General features: G+C 41.5%; 1 protein-coding gene across 1 annotated transcript in view; it reads left to right on the top strand.

Annotated features, from left to right (window-relative positions):
• The window catches only part of CHN2 (chimerin 2), a 322964-nt gene that overhangs the window by 184162 nt on the left and 117394 nt on the right, over positions 1 to 21408 (top strand). The window contains exons 4-6 of the mRNA XM_065938728.1: positions 11243 to 11274; positions 15488 to 15601; positions 17910 to 18195. Coding sequence (XP_065794800.1) covers positions 11243 to 11274; positions 15488 to 15601; positions 17910 to 18195 — 432 coding nt within the window. The remainder of the gene's footprint in view (positions 1 to 11242; positions 11275 to 15487; positions 15602 to 17909; positions 18196 to 21408) is intronic.

The raw sequence follows: 21408 nt of genomic DNA, 5'->3' as shown, positions 1-21408 counted from the left end.
TCTGTCGATGGACGTTTAGATTGTTTCCATGTCCTGGCTATTGTAAATAGTGCTGCAGTGAACATTGGAGTATAAGTATCTTTTGTAATTATGGTTATCTGTGGATATATGCCTAGGAGTAGGATTGCTGGGTCATGTGATATTTCTATTTTTACTTTTTTAAGGAAACTCCATACTGTTTTCCATAGTGGCTGGATATGTTAACATTCCTACCATCTGTGTAAAGGAGTTCCCTTTCCTCCACACACTCTCCAGCATTTATTGTTTGTAGATTTTTTTGATGACAGCCATTCTGATTGGTATGAGGTGATATGATCCCTCATTGCAGTTTTGATTTGCATTTCTCTAATAATTAGTGATGTTGAGCATATCTTCTCACAAAGAATGTAAAATTTCAGTACCTGCATTTTATTTCTCTCCCTTCCATAGAGATCTTTGATTTCTAATTAGAAGGAAATTACCCAAATTTATTTTTTCTTGAATGAAATTGCCTCAGTATCACCAGTACAAATCCCCCCATCAAAAACCTTTCTTCCACACTTGATCTGTATCTCAGAGAATCTAGCAGTCTAGCAGCCCTGTGTAGGAAGTTGCTAAGTTGGGTTTTTAAATTATTTCTATTAAGCAAAAACTTAACACATACCAGCTGCTGGGGGATTATAAAAGCTTTGTTTTTTTTCAATAATTGGAAACCTTGTTTACAGAGGGCTCACAATATTCCTTAAATGCCTTTGTGTTAAATATAAAAGAACTTATGTTTATCTAGGCAATGATAATCTGACTATAAAGCCAACTCATTTAAGGATTATGCTTCCTGTCTCTCACTATGCAGCTGTCACCCTACTGTTCTTTCAAGCTTTGCAAAATGCTGAAGATTCTTGCTTAAAGTTAGAAGAATAAATTGGAAAACAAAACAAGTAGTTTGGAATACATCTAATTCTAAATCCCACGGAAATCTGTGAGAGACCCAAAATGTCACTACATCTAGGCAAATTTATTCCAAGTTCTCATTTGTTAACTCATTGACAGAATTCAATTCATTCCAAAGGAATTTTAAGGTGCTCAGTTCTGGCAAAAGAAAAATCAAGGACAACTCAGGTAATTTAGTCTGAAGCTAGACTGTAGAACTTTGCTAGCCAATGAAGGCGTCGACATTGATTGTCATCTGCTCTGGAGAAGCTGGGAAGTACAGTGGTTAAAGGTGTGTGTGCTGAGTCCTAAGCCACTTACTAGATCTGTGACCTGAAGCTAGTTGTTCAGGGGCTCTCTGAAAAATAAGTGTGCTCTCTTCCCTCCCAGGGTTGTTTGGAGGCTTAAATGAGAAAGTACATGAAACCCTGAGGACAGCTCCTGGCAGAGAGTTGTTGTTGTTGTTCATTCAGTCATGTCTGAACTCCAAACAACCCTGGCAAAGAGTAGCCGCTCAATGAGCATTAGCCTGTTACCACAATGTTCCAAGTCCCATTGTTTTTCACATGCATTATCTCATCTAACCTTTGGAACAGCCTTATTAAGATGGTATATTTTTATAACTCTAGTTTTATTGAAAATTGAGAGAAATGAGATGCAAAGAAGTTTAATAACCCACTCAGGGTCACACCGCAATTGAATTGACAGCAGGGCTCTGTGCTCATAATCTCTGTCTCATTCTGCAAACATTTAATGAGTACAGGCACCCTTTGCTCTCAGAATAATCACTCTCCGAATATTTGCTATAACGACTCACAAAAGCTTTTGGCCAAAATCAGTCTCCCAGGTAAAAACCTGCCACCACAAGTTCTCCTGTGTGGGGCAGCTTCTTAAACTTCCATGTGTACATGACTCCCCTTGAAAATGCACATTCTGCATTTCTCACGGTCTCCAAGGTGATGCCAATGCTGCTGCTCCGCAGGTCCCACTTTGAGCAGCAGGGAAGCTAGATGATGGAAGAGGGGCTCCTTCAGACCTCAGAGCCCTCCTGATTGGCCTCCTGTTTAAACATGCATGCTAAGTTGCTTCAGTCGTGTTCAACCCCTGACAACCCCGTGGACTGTAGCCCGCCAGGCTTCTCTGTCCATGGGGGTTCTGCAGGTAAGAATATTGGAGTCAGTTGCCTGAGGTAGGGAAGATTCCCCGGATCTTCCCTACCCAAGGATCGAACCCATGTCTCCTGCGGCATCTGTAGGCAGATTCTTTACCACTGAGCCATGGGGGAAGCCCCCTTGTTTAAACACACTGAACATTATATTCATAACTCTCCCCACTTCTCCCCTGAAGGTTTAGCTTCTCAGTATTTGTTTAGGCCAGGTACCTTGGGGCACTACCAACTCAGGTCTAATTTAGATAGTATCTTTCAAATCTGCAATAGTGTCTCATTGTTTATGATAGAACATGCTCAGTGTAGAAGGATAGTAAAATTCCTGTTCAATTTAACCGTGGACTTCACACAAACATAGCTCGTCATTATGTTATGAAGTGCTAAACAATTTTATAATTAGTGTTTAAATATTTCATATTATGCAGAAATTCTTTAATTGTTATATACTTATTTTAAAGCATTTTAGTAATGTCTGGTACATTGATATTTTTGGATGTTTTACGAATGAATCATTATTTTTTCCATTTAAAACAGTGGGATGTAGACTCTTGTTATTTGAACCTCCAGTGACCAACACATTTTTAGAAACAGATTAGGTTCGGATAACAAGAGGTGCCTGCATTCACTCTGGGCCAGACATCGGGTGAAATTCTGGGAATACAATGGTGATGAAGACAAAAACGGCTGCTTAAAAAAAACTCACAAAATAGTTAGAGAAGAAACACGCAAGTTAAGATTTAAAATATGGCGGGATGTCAAGTTTTTCAGCAGAGATCAGTAAAAGGAGCTTTAAGAGCATGGAAAATAATGGGCCTGCCCCTTTCTTTGGTACACAGGAGGCTCCTTCTGGATACCAATAATAGCTAATATCCATTGTATATCTGTGTACTCCAGGCACTGTTGCAAGCATGTTGCATGTATTTACTCATTCAATTATTAAAACAACTTAATTAGGCAGATACTTCTGTTACCATCTCCATTTTAAAGATGAGGAAACTGAGGTAGAGAGGTTAGTAACCTGCTTATGGATGCACTGCTTTGGCCTTAAAGCCAGGCAGTCTGAGTCTAGAGCCTGCCCTTTCAACCATCTTGTGATCCACCTTTATTTTATTAAAATGAAGTTCAGGGTCTAAAAGTAAGAACATACCAAAAAATGATGAATGTGTTAGGGGTGCATTTATAGAACTGTAAATGGTTTGCTTTGATTGGAGCCTCTGATGGTTATGGGCTGATGAGGCCATGAGGTGGGAAGCTATGACACTTGCATTGGCTTCACATGTACTAGAACATACTGCATGGGTCCTGTGGACAGGGCTGGACAGGACTAAACCCGTAGTCACAGCAGTGGCACTAATTATGTATGAGATATGATATAAAGTCATGAAATAGTTTACTCTACCATATATTACATGAGTGTTGTCCCTTTCCAATCAGTCATCTTGGGAAGCTATGCTTTTATTCCCCCAGCCTTGCATTGCTCAGAGTGTCCTGGGAATGCTTTTATAAAGTACCTTTAGAATAAGTCATAGTGCACATCTTCTTACTGGAAAACCAGGCTTCATTTTTGTCTCAAATGGATTTCCTAGTTGGATCACTCACCCTGTTTACTAAATTTACCTCTGAATAACTTTTGCCTGTTTGTTATAATAACATCTACTCTCAAATCCATTCTCAAAAAACAAATGTATGTTTCTATTTACCAATGATTCTGAAACTTCAGTATATGCTTAAATATCATCCAGGGGGACTTCATTAAATAGCACACCAAAGCCCCACCTTCAGTATTTCTGATTCAGTTCTTCTTAGAAAGGGATCAGGAATCTGCAATCTTTAACATGCATCCTAAAATTACTGTTTTGAATGACCAGACCACACTTTGAGAGATGAAGCTGTTAGGATATTCAAGAGAAAGGGTAACAATTCTTAAGGCCAGTTCCAGAAAAGGAATTCCAAATGTGTTCTGATCAACAGTGATGTCAGCGGCAAATACGGCCCTCCTAGGCGGACTGTTACCCAGTTGTTCAGTCAGTAAGTCATGTCCAGCTCTTTACGACCCGTGGACTGCAGCACACCAGGCTCCTCTCTCCTCTACTGTCACCTGGAATTTGCTCAAACTCATGTCCATTGAGTCGGTGATGCTATGCAACCGTCTCATCTTCTGCATCCCCTTCTCCTCTGCCCTCAATTTTCCCAGCATCAGGTCTTTTCCAATGAGTTGGCTCTTCACATCAGGTGGCCAAAGTATTGGAGCTTCAGCTTCAGCATCAGTCCTTCCAATGAATTTTCAGGGTTGATTTCCTTTAGAATTGACCGGTTTGATCTTCTTGCTGTCCAAGAGACTCTCAAGAGTCTTCTCCAGCTCCAATTCTTTGGCATCCAAAGCATCAATTCTTTGGCATTCAGCCATCTTTATGATCCTACTCTCACATCTGTAGATGACTACTGAAAAAACCATAGCTTTGACTAGACAGATTTTTGTCAGCAAGGTGATATCTCTGCTTGTCAATACACTGTCTAGGTTTGCCATAACTTTCCTTCCAAGGAGCAAGTGTCTTTTAATTTCATGGCTGCAGTCACTGGCCACAGTGATTTTGGAGCCCAAGAAAAGAAAATCTGTCACTGCTTCTACTTTTTCCCCTTCTATTTGCCATGAAGATGGGACCGGATGCCGTAATCTTTGTTTTTTGAATGTTGAATTTTAAACTAGCTTTTACATCTCCTCTTTCACCCTCATCAAGACGCTCTTTAGCTCCTCTTCACTTTCTGCCATTAGAGTGGTAGCATACATATCTGATGTTGTTGATATTTCTCCCAGCAATCTTGATTCCAGCTTATGATTCATCCAGAGTGGTATTTCACATAGTGTACTCTGCATAGAAGTTAAATAAGCAGGGTACCAATATATAGCCTTGTCATAGTCCTTTTCCAGTTGTGAACCAGTCCGTTGGTCCATGCCCAGTTCAACCTGTTGCTTCTTGATCTGCATTATACAGGTTTCTCAGGAGACAGGGAAGGTGGTCTGGTTCTCCCATCTCCTTAAGAATTTTTAAGTTTGCTGTGATCCACAGAGTCAAAGGCTTTAATGTAGGCAATGAAGTAAAAATATACATTTTTTTGGAACTCCTTTACTTTCTCCATGATCTAACAAATGTTGGCAATTGGATTTCTGCAATTGGTTGGCAATTGGTTGCTCTGCCTTTTCCGAACCCAGATTGTGCATCTGGAATTTCTTAGTTCATATGCTACTGAAGCCTAGCTTGAAGGATATTTTAGCATAACCTTGCTAGCATGTGGACTGAACACAATTGTACAGTAGTTTGAACATTCTTCGGCATTGCCCTCTGAGATTGGAATAAAAACTGACCTTTTCCAGTCTCGTAACCACTGCTGAGTTTTCCAAATTTGCTGACAGATTGAGTGCAGCAATTTAACAGCATCATGAAATTATGAAATAATTTAGGATTTGAAATAGCTCAGCTGGAATTCTGTAACCTCCATTAGCTTTGTTCATAGTAATGCTTCCTAAGCCCCAATTGACTTCACACTCCAGGATATCTGGCTCTAGGTGAGTGACCACATCATCATTAAGACATATTTTGTATAGTTCTTCTGTGCATTCTTGCCACCTCATCTTAATATCTTCTGCTTCTGTTAGGTCCTTGCCATTCTGTCCTTTTTCTCACTCATCGTTACCAGAAATGTTCCCTTGATATCTCCAATTTTCTTGAAGAGATCTCTGGTCTTTCCCATTCTGTTGTTTTCCTCTATCTCTTTGCATTGTTCATTTAAGAAAGGGAGGGAGGTGGGAGTGGGGTACAGGATGGAGGGGACAAATGTATGCCTATGGCCAATTTATCTTGATGTATGGCAAAACCATCACAATATTGTAAAGTAATTATCTTCCAATTAAAATAAATAAATAAAATTTTTAAGAAGGCCTTCTTATCTCTCTGAAACTCTGCCTTCAGTTGGGTATATCATTCCCTTTCTCCCTTGCATTTTGCTTCTCTTCTTTCACAGCTATTTGTAAAGCCTTCTCAGATAACCACTTTGACTTCTTGCATCTTTTTTCCTTTGGGATGGTTTTGGTCACTGCTTCCTGCACAGTGTTACAAATTTCATCCATAGTTCTTTAGACACTCTGTCTACCAGACATAATCCCTTGAATATGTTTCTCACTTTCACTGTATAATCATAAGGGATTTGATTTAGGTCATACCTGAATGGCCTAGTGGTTCTCCATACTTTCTTCAATTTAAGCCTGAATTTTGCAATAAGGAGCTCATGATCTGAGCCATAGTCAGCTCCAGGTCTTTTTTTACTGATTGTATAGCGCTTCTCCATCTTTGGCTGCAAAGAACATAATCAATCTGATTTAGGTATTGACTATCTGATGATGTCCATGTGTAGAGTCATCTCTAGTGTTGTTGGAACAGGGTGTTTGCTATGACCAGTGTGTTCTCTTGGTAAAACTCTGTTAGCCTTTGCCTTGCTTCACTTTGTACTCCAAGGCCAAACTTGCCTGTTACTCCAAGTATCTCTTAACTGCCTACTTTTGCATTCCAGTCCCCTGTGATGAAAATTATATCTTTTTTTGGTGTGAGTTCTATAAGAGGTTGTAGGTCTTCATAGAACCAGTCAACTTCAGCTTCTTTAGCATCAGTGGTTGGGGCATAGAATTGGATTACTGTGATGTTGAATGATTTACCTTGGAAGTGAACCAAGATCACTCTGTCATTTTACAGATTGCACCCAAGTACTGCATTTCAGGCTCTTTTGTTGACTATGAGCGCTACTCCATTTCTTCTAAGGGATTCTTGCTCACAGGGAATCTCCTGTAGATGGATGTAGATATAATGGTAGTAGATATAATAGTCATATGAATTAAATTTGCTCGTTCGCATGGATTTGGGGCTTCCCTGATAGCTCAGTTGGTAAAGAATCTGCCTACAAGGCAGGAGACCCCTGTTCGATTCCTGGGTTGAGAAGATCCACTGGAGAAGGGATAGGCTACCCATTCTAGTATTCTTTGGCTTTCTTTGTGGCTCAGCTGGTAAAGAATCCGCCTGCAGTGCAGGAGACCTGGGTTTGATCCCTGGGTTAGAAGATCCCCTAGAGAATGGAAAGACTACCCACTCCAGTATTCTGGCCTAGAGAATTCCATTGATGGTATAGTCCATGGGGTTGCAAAGAGTCGGACATGACTGAGCGACTTTCACTTCACATCGATTTTAGTTCACTGATTCCTAAGATGTTGATATTCAATTTTGCCATCTCCTACTTGACTACATTCAATTTACCTTAATTCATGGACCTAACATTCCAGGTTCCTATGCAATATTGTTCGTTATAGCATCAGATTTTACTTTCACCATCAGACATATTCACAACTTTCTGTATTGGTCCAGCCTCTTCATTCTTTCTGGAGCTATTTGTAATTACCCTCTGCTATTCCCCAGTAGCATATTGGACACCTTCCAACCTGAGAGGCTCATCTTCCAGTGTCATGTGTTTTTGCCCTTTCATACTATTCATGGGGTTCTCCTGGCAAGAATACTGGAGGGTTTTTGCCGTTTATTCCTCCAGTGGACCATGTTTTGTCAGAACTCTTCATTATGACCTATCCGTCTTGGGTGGCCCTGTACAGCATGGCTCATAGTTTCTTGATTTACACAAGCACTTTCGCCAGGATAAGGCTGTGATCCATGAAGGGGAATCTTCTGTAGATGGTCCTTATTTAGAATATGATGTTCAGTTATACTTATTAAAAAAAAAAATCAGCCACCATTTTGCGCAGTCACACCACATAACTGAATTCACTTGGGTCTTGGGGAGTACCCATTTCAGGTGAGTGTTTGCTCACTGGCTGGCTTAGTATCCTCCTTTTGCAAAGAGTGGTGTTCCTTTCAGAACCAGGTAGATCATGAAAGGATCCAGCATTGGAAGATGAGCAAAATGCCCACAAATTATTACTTTTTTCCTAAAAAGGTTGGGCCTCTTTCACTTCTGAAACTGGATCACTAAACTCCAAGAGCCAGTCATACTCACAGGGACCAGCTTCACCAATGTGATGGGCTGTCCAGCTTTAGTCGTCGTCCTGGCAGACGACGTCCCTTCATGTTGGAATATGTTGTGTTTTTGTCCCTTCCTGAATCCATGTGACTACCTAAATTAGCCCTCCATTTTTCTCAAGTTGCCTAATTTTAATGACATAATTCTCAATGAAAACGGAGGAACTTCAGAGCTGCTTTACTTATTATTTATCAATTGTCCTCTGTCTCATTCACTGAAGAGAATCTCATACACCTGAAAATTGAAATTCAATGCTATGACTTCTTTAATAAGACAAATCTGTGTTTCACAGGTACATCATGATCCCATCAATGTTTAATGTGATGACTCTGGGGCAGAGTCAGGCTCCTTTAAGGCAGTACTCGGTCACAAGTAGACGCTACTCTAGTCAGATCCTTTGTCCCTCAGAGCCCTGATGTCAGCTGACTGTGTGCTTTGTCAGGATCTGAGGATCCAAAATGACCCATCTTAAAAAAATGTGGATATTCGATGATTTTTCTGGCATCCTTTACCTTAAGTTTAGCTCTTGACTGCTCAAAAGCTCAGTGAGAGGTGGAGAGAAAGACCATGTTTAGATTCCTGTGAGCAAAATGTTTAGGAAAAGGAAGAGGTGATTGTTACAGCTTTTTATCCCAGTCATCATTTCTCTCTTTAACACTAACGAGGACAGCTATATTTTCTTTACGAGCTACAGAGACAACACCAGGAAGAGAGATTGAATCAGATCACTCTCAAAACAGCCGGGACAGTGGGAGCCGTGATTGGATGTCTGTCCACATCCTCTGTCTTCACTCTTACTTCCACCTTTCCTCTCCCTGCTGTGTGGCTTTGCCAGATTTAGAAAAAAAGAAATACAAACAGGATGCCTAGATAAATTTGAATTTCAGACAAATGAAGAATAGTATTTTAGTACACATTTTGTGCAATATTGGGTGGCTATTCCATGACGGTATTCCACGGGGAGTCTCTCCGACATGATTCAGTGCTCTTGTTTGATTTTCTTGCAGTTTTCATATGCAGATTTGTTCTTCAATTGGATCAAAGGGTCCTTCAGGCAGGATTTTATCTGGTATTTCTCAAGGCACCCTAGATATTGACTTCCCTATTTGGGGGCCTATGTTAGATTTTTCAAAAGTTCCCTTCTACTGCAAGTACAGAACACCCCTGAGCTCTTTATATCTTTCCTCTCATATCTTTGAGGTTATCACTTCCTGAACAATGACCAGGCTGAGCACAGAGCTCTGAACATAAGTGTGCTGTGTATTTTTATGAGTGATAGATGAACTGAAAGCAATTTGTTGTCTTAAGAGTCAATTAAATTAACTTACCTGCATGCCAGGAGTTAGTAGTAAGCTCTATCTGCCATACTGTCCATCTGGGAAGTTAGGTTAATTACTCTTCCCCTTTGGAAAGATAAGAGGATGGAGGAACGGAATGAGGTTGGGAGCTATGCCTAGTTTTGTAAACGTGTGTCCTAAAAGTAGGAAAGAACTGAGAAAGCTAATAGAACGATGCAAATGACAAAATGTGCAACTCACATTCAAAAGCTTCCTAGTATGTGGAGTCACGGTACACATCAGATAACAAGGTGCCTTTTTACATACTTTGTGCTTCAATTAATGCTATTATTTAGATCATCCTTTGTGAATGACACCTAGCAGGCTTCAAACCTTGAAGATTAAGAGTGATGAATGCCTTCCCTTGGTTCAGTGCTTTTCAAGTGTAAAATGCACAGAAGAGTGAGCACATATTTAGAAGTGTCTAGATGATTCGTTTTATGCCAGCTAGGCTTGCCCAAGGCAGGCTTGTCAAGATGGTCCCCTGGCTCCCCCTTTTGAAACTTTTCTTCTAGTGCATAGCTCCCTTCTGCCCACTTCAGTTCAGTTCAGTCGCTCAGTCGTTTCCGACTCTTTGTGACCCCATGGACTGCAGCACACCAGGCCTCCCTGTCCATCACCAACTCCCAGAGTTTATCCAAACTCATGTCCATTGAGTCGGTGATACCATCCAACCATCTCATCCTCTGTTGTCCCCTTCTCCTCCCGCCTTCAATCTTTCCTAGCATCAAGGTCTTTTCAAATGAGTCAGCTCTTCACATCAGGTCCCCTGCATCATTTGGAGGGTAGAGGTAAGCTAGGAAGCTGCCCTCAGATACCACCACTCTGCCCTGCTGAGAAAACTGCCCATTTGACTATACACAGAAATGACTGTAAATGAAATAGCCACCCAGCTCATATTCTACTTTAGCAAATAAACATGATCTTGCTGTTTGTAAACATCAATGAAAATCTATAACTTCTTGTAGCTCTACATATCTTCAGTGTCCCTGGAATCAGACTAGAAGAATAAAAGCTGAACATGGGAATTCATGGTAACTTCTCACCAACTCCAACACCTTTAACGAAAGAAAACAAAGTTCGTATGAAAGTAGATTATTACATATATGTGGTAGAAATCCAGTGTGATTACCCCAAGGCTCAAGATATGATTGAAAAATCTTTTCTGGGATATTTATGCTTTTCAGTCAACTCATAAATCTTATCCTCCAAAGTTTATACCTCTGATGTGAAATGAATTTTAGCCCATTAGCCATTTGTTGAAAAAATTATGTTAGGATGTAGGTTTTATCTGTAAAGAGACCAAATTAAGCTTATTTTTAATCCTGGTGTACACCCCATTTTTATTACAACCATATAATGAAACAATTAGAGGAAGATTGAAATAAATATGTATGTTTTATTCATGCTAAAAGTACCTATTCTGTCCTTCAGGATGAAGCCTCATAATACTGTTATCAATTCCTCAATATTAAAATAAGCGTCATTTTATTTCCTTTGAAAATTTTTTTGTTGGATGTTTGAGTTTGGGTGGGAATGAGCCTAATTAGAGAAATATGGCAATTCGAGGTCATTTTTACTCAAGAAAGTTGAGTGTGTTGGTTAATTCCAGAATGTCTTAGATCTCTGATTTGGGGGATAAAAACTGTAATAAAATTATTTCCAGGACTCTAGCTCTGTTTATTTGAATAGTAGTTTTATCTATCTGATTTGAATTCAAATGCATTATTAATACTTTTCTTCTTTTTTAATATAGGTGGAAAACAGACCAAAATATTATGGAAGAGAGTAAGTATTCTGCTATTCATTGTTTTAAGAACATAATAAGTAGTCATTTTCATATGTCATTTAAATATTAAATATTAAAAATTTGCCAATATATAGTCTTCATCAAATGTCCATTGTGCAAGAGTTTAATAATAAGGATAAGTGCAATCAGATCCTTTTGTATTGAATTTTTCTTATAATATTCAGGTGTTTGGTTTTCATAAGTGGGGGAGGAATGCTATCTCCTGCTACATTCAGTTCTTTTCACAAAAGCAGCCACTGAATGCCTGGAAGTATTTGAAACATAAGGCAGCATTTTCCATAGTTGTGGCTCTCTTAGTCTTTCATTTTACTTTCTACCTCAATACCATATAAACAGCTCGAGTCAAAGATTGTAAACTGAGGCTGAATTCCTGGCTTTCACGCACCTCAAATCAGTAAGTGCAGCACTCAGGAAAGTCATCCCATTTCCTTGCAGTCTCATAAAACCAAAACGATGAATTGTCTTGATGTGAATCTATTAGCCAAATTATCTTAATACCATAATTATGATTTCCCCCATTTTCCTCTTAATTTCATCTCTTTGTTTTACTTTCTGAGAAACCTACTGCAAAGCAAATATGCATTACCATAAAAACAGCCAGCAGGCTGGGGCTGTGGCCTGGGGCACAGCTCACAGCAGGCAGAACCGCCCAGCACAGAGTCGGGGTAGATACACAGTTCACTCCTCTTCCCACGTCCAGCCTGGAGGCATTCAGAGGCAAAGTCCACTGACCTCCTAAAACCTCCCTCCTCTATACCCTTACCCATCAGAGCTTCACTTTTGTGATTAATGATGCTGTTATTTGTCCCAGTTCAGCAGCCACTTCCTAATTGCCAGACTGCATTTCTGAACCTTCCTACTGGGCCTTGAGAATTCAGCCAGGGGTTCTAGAGTACCTGCCTGAACCACCGGTGTCCTCTCTTCCACCCCCACATCCCTAACATTCAACCTGGATATAAGATGACTTTTTTTTTCCTTCAGTATACTGTTTTGGATTTTGCTCTAGAACAACAACAACAACAAAGAATTAAAAAAAGAGAAAATGAAAACCTAATATATACTTCTAAAATAGAACCTTTTGTACACGAATTCCAAAAGGAACTCTATTCATTGTCTTTTCCTTTTTTGCATAAAACTTTTATTGAATAACCTCCTATTTCTCATCCTCAAACCCCCATCCACATAAACTGTATAGTGAGAGGAGGCCAAAGAAACCACAAAAAAGGAACATTTCCCATTAGAGGGAAGTTAGCTTAAAAATTTCAGATTCTGTGTTTCCCTTTCTTTTTAAAAAATAAAAAAAATTTTTTTATTCCATTCAAAATATAAGATATGCTCTATTCAGGAAACATTTGTACATATTTTTTTCTTAGAATCACAAGAAAGGGTGGACAATGGGTATCATTAGTGAAAAGGAAATTTGTATTTCTCTACTGTTTATATTTTTATTTCTTTTGTGCCTTTTAATTTTCCCACTGTGGATAGATATTGTCTTGGTTCTTAAAAAGTTAAAAGATACCTAATTAAATGGGGGAAATTAATTTGGGAAAAGTAGAGCACAGGGATCAAACCCAGGTCTCCCGCATTGCAGGCAAATTCCTTACCAGCTGAGCCACAAGGGAAGCCCAAGAATACTGGAGTGGGTAGCTTATCCCTTCTCCAGCGGATCTTCCTGACGCAAGAATTGAACTGGGGTCTCCTGCATTGCAGGAGGACTCTTTACCAATTGAGCTATCAAGGAAGCCCATATAGGAATTGACAATGTGGAAAACACCATAACCCACCATTAAAGAGAAGTATTGTTAATTTTTTTCCCTTCACCTCTTTCTTTCCAGTCTTTGTGCAGGCTTTCTTTTTGAAAAGTTGGGATCATTACACATATATTTATGACACTTTAAAATCTATCCCTAAAGGGGATGATGAGCTGCACACTGTGTCTTCAGGTGCACAAGATTGTTACTTCTTTCAAACAATTGAATTTATCTTACTTCTTGACACTTGGCATCTGCTGCTGGCTATCCCTGAAACAAGGGAGTTTAATCGGAGCTGCTTTCAGGTTAAGCGCCTGTTTAGGATGCTCCTCCTCTCATTTTTTTTGCCCTTCTCCGCCAGGGAGTGATCTGGGCCTGGGATGTCCGGTTTCTCTGCGCTCCTCTGTGTGTGTCTCTTCTTGCCATGGTCATCCCCAGCCCCCACCCTGCCCTGTCTGGACATCCCAGCCTCAAACAGCTTGTGGCACCAGCTTCTGCCCTTTCTGACTCTGATGTGGGAAAATTTCCAGTGCCCTCTGCTCTTCTACCTTCCCCAAATCTGTCTGTCTGTCTTTCTGTCTCTCTGTCTCTCTCTCACTAGCCTGGTAACTGCAGGCTGCCCTCAGGTCTCTGCTCAGACCATCTGTCCAGCCCTCTCCAGCCCTAGCTCTTGCTACAAAGGAGGTCTCCAGTCTATGGGCATACCACCCTGAACGTGCCCAATCTCGTCGTCAAAGGAGGCTTCTCCACCTCCCAACTCAGACCCACTGAACCTGGGCTCCGGCCAGATTTCTCCCAATTTCCCTCCCAAAATAACTGGGGACCCTGGTCTCCTTTCGGGCAGTTTTGGGCGGGAGGATTGCTCTTATGTCACACAACATGTTTATCCTCACCCCAGAAATGCGCTGCTCCAAGACCTACATGTGTTGGTTCTCAAGATTAAAACCAAAATTTGAGAAGCCACAGCCCCCACTTTTCCCCAAGCTATCACTGCCCTAGGCTTTTGAGAGCTGATTTGAGAACTCAAAGCCAGAACATTGGGACCTCGCTCCCCTAAGACTAAAGCTTCAGCTTGTAAGATCTAGCTGTACAGAATAGAAGGGAATTAGGACGTAAAAATTGTGATAGGTGAACTCCCCTGGTGGCTCAGTGGTAAAGAATCTGCCTGCAATGCAGGAGGCACAGGAGACTCGGGTTTGATCCCTGAGTTGGAAAGATCCCCTGGAAGAGGGCATGGCAACCCATTCCAGTATTCTTGCCTGGAGAATCCCATGGACAGAGGAGCCTGGCAGTCTATAATCCATAGGGTTGCAAAGAGTTGGACATGACTGAATCAACTTAGCATGCACCCATTGTGATAGGTATATTTTTTTTTTCCAAAAAATTATCCTGGTACATGTATCCTCTAAAAAATCATTGCCTTCCTGGGGAAAAACTTGTGTAGCCAATTTCCCTCCCTCCCCTCTCCCTTCCAGGAAGGTAAAAAAGAATTATTTGTCCAGAAATTTTTTTCTCTAATTTATTCTTCCAAATTCTCTAAGATTGGGTAATCCTAGAAAGAGAATGTTTTTCCCTCTCCCAAGAACCCAGGGCCCCTCAGTACTGACCTCACCCCGCAACCCAGCTCCCACCTTCCTCTCTAGCACAGAATGATCAAATCTCCGAAAACAGGGTTGAGCAGCTGTCATTGTTTGAGGGCCACAGAGAGCCGGCTGGCTGACTGTCCCTAACTGTCGTCCTGTTCTTTTTTTCCCTGGCATCACTGTAGGCTCTCTAGGGCTCAGACATCCCTTCCAGAGCAAGGCAGTCTCTGGCCAAGCCTGAAATCCTACTGCATTTTCTACATGCATGTGTATTACTTTTTCAGTAGCAGGGGAAAAAAATAAACATTATCTTTAAATAAACAAAAATAGGTACATTTTCCAAACACATCCCTAAGCGATTACTCTCAAAATTTAAAGTGGAAGACTGTTCATGACTGCTGGCTATTCTTTCCAGAGAATGAGCGTCTTAAATGAACAACACCTCACACCTGAACTAAGCAGGGTGATAATCAGTATGTGCTCATTTGCAATCAGGATAATACATAATGAGCGGAGAGCTAAATTGGTAAATGCTCTTTTGTTATTCCCCGTGGTTAAAAGAGGAGTCATAACCTGGCTTTTGGTTCTGACTTTAATTTTCAGCTTGTGAGCAAAGACAATAGCAGAAAGCCAGGTGGACTTGGTGTTCTTCCTTTTGTTTTGCATATTATCTGTTTGGGTGCATGCTGGGAGGTGGGTCCAAACCCATCTGGAACTATACAGTAGTCACTTCCTTCTTCATTAAGGTGAAGAGCTGTAAATTCCAGGTGGTCCCACCATGTTTTTAAACCAGCTCTTTGTGGTCCATACTTGGTGTATGGTCTGTTCAGAACAAAGATGCTCTTGTCTCTCCTCAGGTTCCACGGTATCATCTCCCGAGAGAAGGCAGATGAGCTTCTTGGAGGCGTAGAGGGTGCCTATATTCTTCGAGAAAGCCAGCGCCAGCCAGGATGCTACACGTTAGCACTAAGGTGAACCCGATTATCCACAGTTGCAACTGTTTTACAAGGATTTACTTATTTTTTCCCTTTTTTTTAAATTGTGGTAAAATATACATAACATACAGGGCTTTCCTGGTGGCTCAGCTGGTAAAGAATCCGCCTGCAATTCAAGAGACCCTGGTTCAATTCCTGTGTCGGGAAGATCCCCTGGAAAAGGGATAGGCTACCCACTCCAATATTCTTGGACTTCCCTGGTGACTCAGATGGTAAAAAATCCACCCACAATGCGGGAGACCTGGGTTCCATCCCTGAGTTGGGAAGAACCCCTGGAGGAGGGCACGGCAACCCTCTCCAGTATCCTTGCCTGGAGAATCCCGTGGACCAGAGGAGCGTGGCAGGCTACAGTCCATGGAGTTGCAAAGAGTCAGACACGACTGGGTGACTAAGCACAAGCACATACATAGCATACAATGTATCATTTTAACTATCTTTAAGTGTGCAATTCAGCGCAGTAAGTGTATTCTCAATGTTGTGCGGCCATCTCCACTATCATCTCCCAGAACTTTTTCATCATCCCAAATAAAAACTCCATTAATCAGTTGTTCCCCATGTCCCCCATTATTTTTTTTTAATTTTCATGTCATTTACAAAGTACCCAGCAGCATATTACAGGCTTACATGTGCCCTGGGTCACAGATGTTATCGGTTAATGGACTCCAAGACTCTGTTTATGCATGCACAGTATTCTTGGGAGAATTATCTGCAAATTTAGTGCTTCTAAAGCTTCTTCTGCCTGAAACATCAAGCCAGTGAATTGAGACACACCTCTGCCTCCTTTTTCTGCACAAATTCTGTGTTCAGTTGTGCCCGACTCTTTGCAACCCCATGGACTAGCCTGTCAGGTTCCTCTGTCCTTGGGATTTTCCAAACAAGAATACTGGAAAGGGTTGTCATCTCCTCTAGGGGATATCTTCCTGACCCAGGGATCGAACCTCCATCTTTCTGCATTAGCAGGCTTCTTTACCCAGTGAGCCACCTGGAAAGCTTGCCTCCCTTAGCCCTCGTCAAAAGTCTTCACCTCACATTGTGGGTGTGTGCCTGAACAAATGTGCATTTGGTCCACTGGGTTCTCTCTGGGATCATATTGACCCATAGACCTCCCACTAACGGTCATAACACTTCATGCTAGCAAGCCATCAGAAGCACTTTACCATGAAATCACAGTGTTAAAAGTCACAGCACCCCAAAGGCATTGCCTTTACTGCACTTTCCTAACCTGCATCAAATATTTTATATCCTTCGATCCTCATGACAACCCTGCAAGGTTTGAGGAAAGTTTTCAATTTCAAAATTGGATTGTCTTCCAAAAGTTCATCTGTGAACTCTTTGGAATTAGGAAGCACTGTCGTCATGAGAAAAAAATGGTGTCAATGAAACCATTCCTGGGTCAACCCACAGAGATGTGTTCAACCCACCATCTTGGTGTTGTGATTGTAGAAAGATAGATGCTTTCCCAGCTGCACTTGGGGATGTCATATCTTCAGTGATGTCATCATGAGGAAGCACTTCAAGAATAGCAAGTGCTCTAGGGATGCAAAATATTTTCTCAGCTTACCAGCATCCCCTGCAGCAGGAGCTGACAGTCCCAGTGGGGAACCCAGAAGGGGCTGTGAGCTGTAGGACCAAGGCCAACAGGGGACAATCATACTAAATGGGGAGAAGCCTAATGATTAGGTCTCTGTGATGCTGGCATTGATGCTCGAGCAAGGTGTGCTGCACAGCTCCCTGTTCCCCTTCTGCTGGACCAACTAGGGCAGAAGGCATGGGTGCTCTGCTGATGATGGTCAAAGATATAATAATAAAAGAACCCAAGGCCAGTGGTTATAACTTCCCCTGCAGAGATAATTGCCTGGTAGAGGGAAGGTAGTGGAGGGGCATGGCTGGTTCCCATTAAGAAATTTTTTAACATATTTGTGAATCAGGCAATACCCCCAGACTATACAAATGAGGATGATTATGACCCATGGCCTTAGTGATTTCTAAGACCAAATAATGGCATAGGACTGGCTGGGGTTAAACCCACCTTTGCATCTTTTCCAGGGGTATAGCCTCAAGCAAGTATCCCATCTCTTTAAGTCTCAGTTCCCTCAGCTGTCAAACAAGAATAATAATTGCACTTGTCTTGAAGGGTCTCCATGATAACCTAATGGGGGGAAATCATGTCAGGCCCTTAGCCCAGTATCTGGCATTCAGTACAGACCCCAGAAGTGTTAGCTGCCACTGTCACCCACTGACCTGGTTTCTAAAACTCTTGTGATCTCTCCTTCCTCATGGGCAGGTTTGGAAACCAGACCTTAAACTACAGGCTCTTCTATGATGGAAAACACTTTGTGGGCGAGAAGAGGTTTGAATCGATTCATGATTTGGTCACAGATGGCTTGATAACACTGTACATAGAAACAAAAGCTTCAGAATACATTTCCAAAATGACAACAAACCCCATCTATGAACACATTGGATATGCCACTCTACTCAGAGAAAAAGTATCCAGAAGGCTAAGCAGGTCTAAAAATGAATCAAGAAAAGCCAGCGTCACAAATGAAGAGCACACAGCCGTCGAAAAGGTAAGCCACGTGTGGGACGAAAATAGTCTCTCTGTTTCTAATCTGTGCTGAAAAACCGGATGCTTAATTCAATATGTGATTTGCCAAACTGTTGCAGGAGACCAACCCACTCCCATCCAAAAAACCTTAGAATTTTCGTGCTAAAAGAGACCTTGAAATCTGATTTCAGTTCAACGCCCTCGTTTTCTAGATGAGGACAGTGAAGTCAGAAATGTCTGATGATTTGCCAGAACTCATAAGTCAGAGCCAGGACTTCCACTAATAATTGTCTGTGAGTTTATCTGAAGTTGGAAAGAAAAAAAAAATCCTTCAAAAAAATTAGTGTTTTATGATGAAAATGGTCACTTGTTTTTTTAATTGCCATTTGAGGTATCACTGGCTCCATCTCCAGTTCTACCCAGCTGGCCAAATACATAGTATTTGTATTTGCTTCTCTTAGAACTTGATGACCATGTGTGATGCACAGGTCAGTCATCCCTCTTGAAGGTGGTCTTACCTAGATAACAGATTTTATTGACAGATATGGGGGCATTGGCCATGATGATGGCTATATCTCTAGACCTGGAAAGATATAGTCAGCATCACTGCTAGCACCCCCATCTCTGGCTCTGGCTCTGGGAGGCTTGTCCTTTGCCCCAGAGGAGGAGTTATTGGGCCTCGTCGAGGATGAGACCCTCCCAGGTGGGTGATGCTCAAGCTGGTGGCACCATGGCAGGATGGGTGAGGAGGGTCTGATGTTCCTCTCCAGGAAGTTGCTGTTTATGTGAAAGACGCCACCACAGTTTGCTAGCAGATTTTTTGGATGTGTCCCTGTGGGAACCATCTGCTTTGACTGGTCCTATCTGTTTTCCACTGAAACAAAGTGCTAGCCAGCCATGCCAGTCAGCCCCCCTGAGTCTGTGCTGAGCCTAGCTTCTAAGGCGAGCCTGGGCTGGGGCAGATAGAAATAAGCGGGGTTGAGCGCTGCTCCTTCTGGTGTTTGCTAATCCTTAATTAAACCGGAACAGCCCCCCTCCTCCCCCTGTTGTCCAGTGTGAGCAGAAAGCAGAGGAACCTCAGGTGGACTGACCAGGCTTCAGCTTTGGCGGCGGGGATGCACTGAGAGGAGGAGGAGAGCCGATGGTGGCAGGCAGGTCTGCCGGCAGACAGGGCATGATCCTAATTGATTTGCTAATTGAGCTTTAGAGCCTAGGAGATCCTGCCTCAGAATCACATCAGTTGAGCAGCTGGCCCATGAAAAAATCATTTGCCATTTTCATTTTATAACTCCAGAGTCTCCAAAGCACCTGTTTATTCTTTGGCGAATAATTGATTTGGGAAATGGTAGGGCTCCTGTTTGTTTACATTTCAGCAGAAGAGAGAGGACTTGAGTCCCAGCTTTCTGGGAGTTGGTTCCTGTCTAAGCAAAAGCCGTTCCTTAGTCTGTTTGCAAAAATCTGTTCAGAAAGTAATTTAGAATAGAAAATCCAGAAGCCGACTTTCCCGGCCATGACAAATCAGAAGATGAATTGTAAAATAAATCTCTGAAGTGGTGTTTATATTTCTGAATTGGAAAGAAATGACACCCAAAAGGCAATCTGTTACAACTGCAGACAACGCACTAGAACATTTCCAAGAGAAGAAGTGAATAGGAAGTGACTCTGGTGTATTTGGGATGAGAGTTTAGATCCCGGGTATTGGAATTGATATTCTTAGACTTTTGTCCTCTCCCAAGAGGAAAGTTAGGTCACTAGGAACTGATATTTCTAGATGGTAGTCCCATATCGAAGCTTGTATAAGAAAATATGTCCTTTCTTGTAGGGCATTTTGTGTTTATTTATTAAAAAAATTTTAGACAAAATCAATAATCAGATAAACAATTACTTTGAGTGAGCCGCCCGGTACACTTTTACCTTTTTCAGGAAAAGGTAGATAAAGAAAACATTGAAGGAGGAAGTCCAGACTCAGAGAAAGGTTTGATGGATGGGCAACAGTGGTGCCGATTTCTTGGACATTAATGATGCAGTGGTTGGCTTTCCTGGAGGACGCTCCCAGCACTGGGTCTGGTCATTTGCTGGGGGTCACTCATTTTGTTAGTGGATTGCGAAGTAACTTCGTACGACTCCATCTGTTTCTCTCTGACCTTATTGACAAGTGGAATTATTAAAAGTCTCAGTCTTGCCAGAAATCCTATTTCCCTTAAGGGCAGGTCAGTGGACTGTTGCCATGGCGGCAGTGATTCGAAAAGAGGTGGCAGAAACTTGAATGGATTGACTGAGAAATGCCCAGGGCACTTGTCTGCTTCAGTAATGGCATGTCTTGAGGGTTTTAATGAGTGAAATGAGTAGGCTTCCTAATATTTCTCAAATCCAGACAGCCCAGCATTTCATTTTCCAGAGTACTTAAACTTCATCTGCCCACTTATTTTATTGATCATTTCCTAATGAATCCAGAGATACGTATAAATCCGAGAATATTAACAATGTTAATTGGCAAAAAGATATTACCTGCTCTGTCAGATTTGAGTGGTTTCCAGATTTACCTCCTGTCAAGGTGGTTAGCAGTGAACTTGATTTTAATAACTGGAGATGAGGCAGGGAGAGGGGAGGGTGCAAATGAAGAAACAAAAAAACACTGCGATGGTTAGCCAACAGGGATCTGTTTCCTTTCTGATTCTTTAATTGATTTTTAAAACATTACTATATGTAAGTGCCACCATTTGGTGCATTTAATTAAAATGGTCATGCCCAGCATCATTTCTTTTATGAAATTAATTTCAGAAATTATTCCATACGTTGCTTGTCTACTGATCTCCAGAACCTGTGCTGTAAGCAATGTAAGAGTAACAGAATTCAACATCAGTTCAGACTTTTGCAGTTGGCAAACAGATTTCACGCATGTGAAATAATTTTCCACTTTATCCTCAGAGCAGCTTTGCCAGGTACATAGGGCAGGAATGATTATCCCCATTTTATTGAAAAAGTCACAATGGCAGGACAAGGAATCAAACCCAGACTTCCTAACTCCCAGTTCAAAGCTTCTTAAATCTATGGAGCAGCTGGGCCTCATTCTGTTCTTATTGCCTTAAGCAAAGACCTTTGCTTTTGACCATCCTGAGTCAATTGATGGTAAGAATCTCTTAATATTTACATGTGTTTTTGAAAATACACTGCTATTACTAGCTCTAATAAGTAAGTTGTCTTGTAAAGAATTTTATTACTAGTGAAAGTTGCT

Source organism: Muntiacus reevesi, chromosome 6 (assembly GCF_963930625.1).
Source record: "Muntiacus reevesi chromosome 6, mMunRee1.1, whole genome shotgun sequence".
Lineage (NCBI taxonomy): Eukaryota > Metazoa > Chordata > Mammalia > Artiodactyla > Cervidae > Muntiacus > Muntiacus reevesi.
The sequence above is the reverse complement of the archived record's forward strand: the minus strand, read 5'-3'. Positions and strand labels throughout refer to the sequence as shown.